The sequence below is a fragment of the Acanthochromis polyacanthus genome, chromosome 17 (assembly GCF_021347895.1).
Source record: "Acanthochromis polyacanthus isolate Apoly-LR-REF ecotype Palm Island chromosome 17, KAUST_Apoly_ChrSc, whole genome shotgun sequence".
Lineage (NCBI taxonomy): Eukaryota > Metazoa > Chordata > Actinopteri > Pomacentridae > Acanthochromis > Acanthochromis polyacanthus.
The window spans coordinates 11,462,420-11,472,195 of NC_067129.1; the positions used below are offsets into that span (position 1 = coordinate 11,462,420).

The window sequence follows — 9,776 nt, forward strand, 5'->3', positions numbered from 1 at the left end:
TATTACACAATGAGAGATAAAAGAAAATGAAAATGAGGATTTTTTTTCATGTCTCTTACAATAGGGAAATTGAAGGGGGGTTTAAAAAGTTTGGGGCCAAAATGAGAATATGGATTGGCTGAGCGTTGGCGGATGGATAACAGGAGAGGCTGGGTCTGCAGCTTCAGACATGGCTGCCAACACTGGCACATGGCAGCGTAATCACTGGCATAATAATGAACAAGAGTGTGTGAGGGGAGAAAAGAAATGAAAAAGAGAGAGTAAAAAATGTTTCCTATTTCCAAAAAAACTTGATTATGTTGAGTGTCCCCTCGCCTGCATCCCGAATTAGACCGGTGGCTGCTGCACTGTCTTTCTTATTTAGTTTGATTGATGGTGCTGCCTTACTGCTCACGTTCCCACAGGAGCATTTCACTTGTTCCATACGCTTTGGACCATGACCACGTAGCTTGGGCTCAGAAAGCTAAAGTTGATGTCCAGACAACCTGGCCCTCACGGACATGGTTGTGGAGTGCGGTTTTGGTTATAAGATGGGCCAGGCCCTGAATGCTTGCTTGCCAAATATACAACAAAAAGCACAGCTTTAGAGTATTTTCAAAAAAACGGTAAAATAGTGCTGAGTGTAGTTTTAAAGCTTTAGATGCTGTGCTAATACAGTACCCTAGTTTTTGCACTGATAGTGAAATTAATATCCTTTTCAATGCCTTTGTTAAATAAAAGAGACAAGAAAAGATTAATATTAACTGTGTCTCAATATAAACTGCTGTACAAGAATTTATATAGTCTCAAATTCACAAAGTTACAATTTAGATGAGGACATATCTCATCAAGACAAAGAATCCTAAGCCTTCTATGCCTATCAGTGATACACACTTGCACACATTAAGACTGGTATAAAGTGTATTCAGCAGAAAAAAAAACCAGCAAACTGTTTTCACTTTCATTTCTTTTTCTTATTTGTTCCACATATCGACTTAAAGCCTTTTCATTTTTGCCAGAAGTTTCTCACAAGTTACTTTTAATCACATCAGCAAAGCTGCCACTTTCTATTTCCAAGCAGTTTTATTTTGCAAATAGAATTGTTTTTTAGAGGCCATGATTTCTGCTCTGCTGGTCCTCTGTATCTTTCTCCCAATTTGAACAATAATGTGAAACCAGGCGTTTTATTGCTGCTAGATTAGAGCACCTGGCAGAGCTGTATACCTGTCTGTCGGCTTAACAGATCGTGTTGCAGACGGTCTTCAAGTCATTGTGACACCCTGCGCTGGCCGTCTGGCAGATGTTTGACAACCAATCACTAAGACGCAATTCCAAGTGATTTGAAGGAATACTTTGCTCCAAATAGCACAACAGTGCCACGGATCACACCGACTTGTAAGAATCTGTTTATTTTTAATTCTGCTTCAACAGACATGCAGAACAAGTCAAACTGGAGATGTTAGGGCTGGTTGAATTTTCCTAATATAATTTTTTTTCCTGATTTGTTTGCACAGACAGAATATCATTTTTGTAGCATAGAACAGGAGCTTTGATTACTGCAGTGTGAACAGCCGGGCCAAACTAACTCGTCAGGATCTTCACACAGCCCCACTTTCATCAGCAGCCTCGCCTGCTGCTGATGAACTTTGTAATGCGATTCGATGTGCTCTGGGATGCATTTTTCCAATCTACTTGTTGTTTTGAGAAGTTCCACAAGCAACTCTGTGGACTTCACCCTCCATAATACCTCCAGCTGGTGCAGATGGCATTCAATGAACCGACCTGAAGCTGCAGTGGCTGTACTGGGATTTGTTGAAAGTGCTGTACTCCAGTTTCCAGAGCAGTGAGGCAGCCTTTAACATAATTTCATTCAAAGTATACTGCAGCTTAAATTGCCTTTAGGTTTGAATAGTTTGCGATATATGTGAGTCAGAAGGGAGTGAGTGATGGATGGAGTCACAGACGGATATCTGATCACTGTAATCATATTATCCCGGTTGTGAAGTGACCCCTTTTTTTTACGATATCTTCATTCTGAACAAGCTTGCCTGAAGCTTTAGCAGTGCGAGTTAACCAAACCAAGTGCCTATTTCAATCAAGAGGGTATTAAAAAGACTGCAGCTTTTAATATCCCCACAAAATTTTGGTAACTCGGACCACAAATTCAAAAAATTAGGTGAAGTGAAGCATTCGGTACCTCTTGAAATCTACATATAGGTATCATTATAGCATGAAGATAGACTCGGCAATCTTATATTGGCTTAGCAATTCTCCTTCTGAGTGCTGTATGTTGATGTGAATATTTCTGTATGTGCATTATAGACGTGTCAGAGCTGGTGGATGATGTGGCCTGTCTTTCGGACTCTACCTCGGAGGACCACTCCCTCAGTTCCTACGCTTCTGAGTCCTTCGATGACAACGGTAAGGCTGCCAAAACACTAAAAACAACCCACAATATTTTGCACTCCTTAATCTCTCACAAGCACAAAATGCTGGAAACCGCTGCTGTAAATACAATTCCCTGAATGGTGGCACTATATTGCATTAACTGTAAGCAAGTACACAACAGACCAGCGGAAATGTTTCATGGAAGGAACCTTCATGCATTCAAATCCATACATCAAGGGCAAATGCACAGGCCCTGTGTGAAAGAAGAAAATTGTCTCTCTTTTTTTTGAAAGACTTCTCTAGAATTCTGTAGGGTGCCCTTTTCCCAGATAACTCGATACCATTGATCTTTCCTCAGCTAAGTATAAGGAAGTCAAACACCCTAATGATCATGTGTTCGTGCATGTGTGTAGGGTTGTGTTCCTGAGATAGAGGATCCATGTCGATGCATTCTTCCCTGTCTAATTAGTGTAGCGGAAAAAAATAAAAAGAGTCCCCATGTGTCTCTCACACCCTTATAAGACACAAACACACACCACATGTACAGAAATGTGCTGGTGAGACTAAACATGTCTCCTTTGTGTTCTCAGCACGTGTGCACACACATGCTCACACACATTCTTCATATCATCTCAGTCACAGCGAGCACATGAAACCTTAGCTCATTCATAAACACACTGACATCGTCTCTGCTCTTGTTCTTCTCTCTTTGTGTGTTCTGCACAGCCTCCATAGTGACAGTCATACGTCTCGTCAATGATGCCGTTGATAATATTGAAAGTGAAGGTATGAAAGAATATCTTTTGTAAACTCCTCCATCTCTTTTGTGTCTGTCTTCTGACGCCAACATGTTTGTTCAGTGCTGCAGCACAAAGATGCAATATAGTGTACTGAATGCAGCCATCCCTCTGCTGTTCAGTCCCCGTTCTTATTGAGAAGAAAAGCATTCTGCTTAGATTTCTAATATTTTTGTCAGTTTCTGACACTGGATCTGTCCGTGTTTCAATTTTTCCCCTTTGGTTTCTGTGTTGTTTGTCTCAGGCTTTCTCTGACTTTCGCTTTCTCGCTCCCTTTGTAGTGTCAAACATGGACAAAGAACAGCGGCGGAACAGCCCTGGTGAGTGAGATGCAAAGCAGCTGAAAAACACTGTATGAACTTGCCATCCTTTTGACTCAGTTTCTCAAGCAGTGATCCCAAAACCCAATCTTTTATATGCATTATAGTATTTCCTCGGAATACTTTTATCGGACCCCATACCGTATGGATTGTTTATGCCATTATTTTTTTTTTTTTTTTGTATCCAGACTCAAATGGAGACTTAGTTTATATATTATTATATTATTGTGTTTTTCGACCTTGGAGGTCACAGGAAATAACTCGAAACTGAGAGCTGCTGTGATAGGTAGAACTATTGTGAATCTTGCAATAAGCACAAAACATTCAGGGAGCAAACATCTCAATATTGTTTTTTGCTCAGTTAAAATAAAGGATTACCTACTTGCAACACATTTCCAGTCAAAGCCACAGTTTGCTACAATAAAGTACCAACATTCGGTCAAAAATATCCCTTAGCTATTCCATACTGTAAATAAAATAATTTGAGTTATGGTGGCAGTTAAATTGGGTTCAGCAGTCCTCGTGCCAAGCAAAGCAAAGCTTTCACTGCGGCCTTTTAGAGAGTCTCGGTGGATTTTAGGGCCACTTTGAGCCAAGACTCCCATCTGCACACAACAGTGGAGGAGAAAGCAGCTTCAAATGCTTTCTTTTAAACACTAAATGTGGAATCATTTACAGTCCAACCGCTGACTTTCCATTATCGCCACAAATGCTTGGTTTTCCTTAACAAAATCAGGGTAATCATGATCCAGTTGCACATATCCTATAAGATCTGCATGTCCCCGGGTGTTGCTTGTGCTACACTCTTACAATCAATATTAATTGGCTCCTAGTTACCAAGTCTGTTTGTTCTCAGTTGCATGTAATTTACTAGGTCTACAAAGCACTTCATTACTTACCCAGAGCAAGGCTGTGTTTACGCTTCTGTCACTGCCAGCTTACTGGAGCAGGGGAAGCTTTATTTCAGACAGAGAATTACACGATGATTGAAATTGTTGTCCAGCAGGTTGTTCCAAATAACTCACCGGATTCATCATTTTGTTTTGATATAATGTCAACCAAATTTTTTTTTTAACTTTTTATAGACAGTGTCATATGTTTATTCATAACTTAAGAAATATGACATGACAAATGCAAAAAAAATCTGATTTATAATGGGTTGAACAGTATCTGCTATGTTGAAATGGGACCAGACATTTTGATATATTACTAATGGGGGTTGCATGAGATTCCATTTTGTCTTTGTGTGCACAATTACAATGTGCAAGTGCACATGCACATTATGTGTATCCATTTTGTTTGTGGGTGTTTTTGTCTGTTTACATGTTTCAGTGATGTGCTAAATGGCTCTCAGCCAGCCTCCCATTATGTGGCATGTTTTTCTTCCCTGTCATAATTCACTACATTCTTGCAGTGTCTGTCAGCTGTTTTTTGTTTTTTTATCAGACTTTCATCGCCAAAGGTTTCTTGTCCCATGAGATATTTGTTTTGTTTCCCACTCCATTGACAGCGAGTCTCCACCTGCAGAGCAAAGATGAGATTTGTGTAGAGTTCATCAAAGAGTACATTGTGGATTGTAAGAACATGAATTTATTTCACCCCCTCCTTAACCTTTAATGTGGGAAATATTTCAATTAGAGGTTTCAGCAGCATGACATGGCTGTAAGAACTCCCAAATGCTTTGTGGTTTGTTGGCACGTTAGATATGTCTGTCCACACATGTGTCACACATTATGAGCTGGCACTCCCCAGCACACTAATGAAGTCTACTCTCCATCCTACACAGAGGGTGACCCCTCTGGCTCCTCTCACTTCATCAATATGATATTTTTTCACTCACAGCTCATTAACCTAACCATGAATTATACAACCTGCATGCGGTAGTTTGTAGGAAGTAGTTGTGGATTAGTGGGGAGTTCTGTGTCAGTCCATTTAGCAGCAGCATGAACTGGAATATCTATTAAAAAAATAGATAGAAATCTTGGTGACTGATTTTATTTGCACAATAATAAATGAGAAATAGAGCAATTACACAACGTAAACAAATGGAAGAAATTTCACAGAACACATAGTAAGCCCTGTAGTGACACAGTGAGAAACAAAGCCATTCACAAGCTTCCTGCTGCATCCGACACAAAATCTTAAATAGCAGCACACACACGCACAGACAAGCACGCTACAAGCAAGCAGCACTTTTCTGCAAAAATTAACCAGATCCAAGGATGAAATAATAAGCAAAGGAAATACTAAAGAGAAGAAAACATAAAAACAAACACAACCTGGCATGTTAGAAACATGCCATTCATGAATGAAAATTGGCCGGCATATTTAATTTTAAGGTAAGGGAGTTTGTTTAATAGGAGGCAGTAAATTCCAGATCCTGGCACCGTGTGTTTGCGGTTTTACGCTTCAAGATAGCTGTTGTGGCTTTACAAGGGCAGAGATGGAATCTGGAGGGATTTGAGTAATTGTGAAAATCTTCAGATCTGTCCTGCAGTAACTGAGGCACAGAAGCATGCTTACTAGTGTCACCTCACTTTACCTGCTGCAGATAAGATTGCAATGATACTGTTGTTTTAGAACTGAAGTTGATTTATTGATGTGACACCTTTCGCCGACTGATCCTATTAGAAAGATAATCTCTTTCTTCCTCGCTTTCCTGTGAAATGCAGAGAGGCTGCTTGTAACATAACACACTCTCAAGTGAGAACTACGTACTTCCAGTGATTTAGCAGCAATTGTTTGTCCAGGGAATAAACCCTCAGGCTCCTAACGCTGTATGTTAACTCAGATCACTTTCTTAACTCTCCATTAAATCACACTGTTTGCCACTGAACCTTTTCCAAACTGTTTAAAAAGATCTATATTTTTTTTCATTCTTTCTAAATGTCTTCTCTTTTCAGCATACCACTGGGAGTCTTCCTGTCAGACTTCGAGCTGGTTGTCACCGTCCCGTCTCCGTCTGCCAGAGGTAGGATCCCATTACGACCTTAGTGACACCCAGCAGAACATCAGACGCGGAGGCAGCACACGCTCTCTCCAGCTGGACTACAGAGTGATGGGCTACTGTGGTGACAGAGGCCGCGAGCTGGGGCAGGAAACCAGGAGGAGAACCTTCCAGTGGGAGAGGAATCAGTCTGGCGAGTGGGAGAAAAAGCAAACCGCAGACACTGAAGAAACGAGAAGGCAGGGAGCAGAAGGGAAGAACACAGGTGGCGTCAGGAGCAGAGACATGGGGGCCCACCAGGAGCACAGACACCACGACAATGACAACTGCGAAGACAGCTCCTCACCTGTTTATGAGGAGTACCAAGAGTCCGGCCGCGATCCAGAGCAAAACGAAGACTCCCTTTATGACACTCTACCCCCAACCCGGCGAGCCTATGAAGGATACCCATCGAGCCCCCCTGGTCTCAACCTGCACCCGGCTCAACTTCTGCCCCCTCTCAGGGCCTGGGACCTACAGACAGGGGAATGGAGGGGATCTCAGGAGGATGGCGGTGGGCTTGGCTCCAGCAGCCTGGCAGGCTCCGGGGATGAGCTAGAAAGACTACTGAACTTGGTGTCGCTCCGAGCCAGGAGAGCCACACGAATAAACAGAGCCTCGACTGGATCCGAACCCACAACAGGCTGGGAGGGATTTAAATGAGCACACAGCACTGTTTATAACAAATAGATTTAATAATCCTTTATAAATTACAGAGAGGGAGTGATCCCCTGTGATTATACTTGACATTTATGATATGGCACCATTGGTCCCCCACCTAAAAATAATTGAACAAGAATATTACCATATATACTTTTATGATCCCACATTATTATTCTGGAGTAAACAAGCACTAATCCAGCACCAATCCCCCGGCTCATTTAAAAGCTGGAGGAATAAGAGGAAGCATATGTGTTCTCCAGAAAACTTCACCTGTGTTTGCATGAGAGGGAGCCGCGATTGGCTGTGAATCAATGTTTTTACGATTGTTATTGGGAGTTAATGAAGCACAGTATTCAGGAGCAAGTCTGACACCAATGTATGTACATATGTTATCATATATTCCATATACATCGCTCTTTTGGATCACAGGAGGCGCACACACACAGCAGTTTTGTTAACTGAACCATTTAATAGTTAAAGCACTTGTTATTTTTACTGACACATGCTCAGGGTTGTTTTGAAGAAAACTGTTCGCCCACATCCTAGATGTAGCCTGAGACACGCTACATAGATTACCAGAAGCTGATACCAGGGGATCTTTACTTAATCATTTAATTACTCAATATTTATTTATTTAATAATTGCATTATTCATTTGTGTGGGCTGCATATGAGTCTCTTCAAAAACACACACGTTATGGCTATCTGGCTTGTGCAACGATGATTAAATGCGGCACTTTAGGTAATACATTTTTTTTGTTCTACTCAAGAGTTTGGACATCTGATTTTGCTCTGCAGTTATGAAACACAACGTGGACTTATCTACTGTAGTATTACTACAAATGTACATTATGTATTTTGTATATATTTCCAAAGCTGAACTTTTAGCAGTGCTTTCGGACAGAGTTAAACCCACCTTACACCTGGTATTAACATGTGAAATAAATTCTCAGTCATTATGTGCCAAAAGGCTTAGAGATTTGTGTGGAAATGCGACCGCGAAATGCAGAATCACTCACCCAGGACATGTGCACATGGTTGGCTCACTGATAACACAGTGTAAATGCTGCTGTGCTCACAGTTCACACACAGCAGAGGGAATGCAAATGAAAGTAAATTCCATGTTAAACAACGATGGAACACATTCAGAATAAACAGGTGGTAGATAACTAGGAGTATTTTGGGATAAACATACTGTATTCATAATGGCAACTGAAGACAATTGGGGATTGTGAACCAGCCAGATGTCTGCTATCAGAACTACTGTTTGAAATGGAAACAACTGCACTAACCAGCCTTCGTCTCAAACCTACCATATGCATCTTTCTGCTCCACATGCAAGCATTGAAATGCAGCAAATCACACCAAATACACTAAACAAACTGTTTTGGATTCCTGGAGTTGATGTATGAACTGTAAATACAATAGATCCACATGCAACAATATGTAATGAAAATTCAAGCGCACACAGCACCGTTGTGCCATGATCAATTTATTGTTGCAAGAATGTTTTTCAGCTGCAGTGAATGTCATAACATGGTCATGACCTGGTTTAGTGTCAGCTAATACATTCATGTTTCACAATATGGTGTCCATCCATCCATCCATCCATCCATCCATCCATCCATCCATCCTCTCGGCCCATTCCTATTCAGGTCTACTCTGTGAGTAGGTTTGCTGAAGTGTGTCCCAGCTTGCATCGGGCAACAAGCAGAGAAACATCCTAGACAGGTCAGACTAACACGTGGACAAACACATTCACACCTGTGGGCACTTTACAGTTTCCACTTCACCTGGCCTTCATGTTTGTGCTCCGTACAGGGAAACCTTGGCACCCGAAGGAAACCCACAGGAATACTGTGAGACCATGCAAACTCAACACAGACCAGCAGCTTCCCAAGGCAAAAATTTTACACCCAGAACCGTTGTGCTCCAAATCAACTCTGCTAACAAGCGAGACACCTTTGCTGTCATGTTTTAATACTTGATTGCCGCGCATTGCTGTAGGATCATCTTGTAAACTACCTTCCAAGTCCGCTGGGTTTTACGGTATTTCAGGTTGATGGTGTGCTGAAGCACAATTTTGCACTCGCGGGGATGTTTGAGTGGCTGCACATTACAAGGACTTGAAGAATTTGCTCCAATCAAGCAGATTCATGCTTTATTGGAAAGAAAGCGGGAATTGTCCTGAGGGTGAATATGTACCTGGTGTGCTCTAGCAGGTTAGCTATATCTCAACCCAGACTACGTGAGATAAATAATCCCCATAAAATATTTAATCCTATCAAGTCAGTCTTGTCACGCCTCTTATGTGTTTTTCTTTCCCTCCCCAGTGGAATCTGGCAGATCCATTTAGCAGAGCTTAAAGTCATCAATGTCCTGGGAAAACGTGAAGGCGTAAGAATGCCTTCTGGAATGTTGACTGCATAAACTGTGCGATCAGTCAAACAATGCATTTTTATTTTGAAATCATTTGAGGTTTTATGAAAAGGCTGTTATGATCATGGCTTAGATTGCTTTGGCTGTCTACACTGTCAACAGTTGAGCAGATTGCAGCATAATCTTCACATTATCCCTTTTTGTTTACCTCAGGAACTGATTTCTTTGCTGACTTGAATAAATGTATCCGGCTTATTGTGTGCTA

General features: G+C 41.4%; 1 protein-coding gene across 1 annotated transcript in view; it reads left to right on the forward strand.

The window, feature by feature from the left end:
- Positions 1–9,776, forward strand: part of LOC110962196 (protocadherin Fat 3) — a 65,902-nt gene extending 56,126 nt beyond the window's left edge. Inside the window, 4 exon segments of the mRNA XM_051937325.1 lie at positions 2,302–2,400; positions 3,094–3,153; positions 3,446–3,484; positions 6,388–9,776. Of these exon segments, the coding sequence (XP_051793285.1) occupies positions 2,302–2,400; positions 3,094–3,153; positions 3,446–3,484; positions 6,388–7,133 (944 nt within the window). The 3' untranslated portion in view covers positions 7,134–9,776.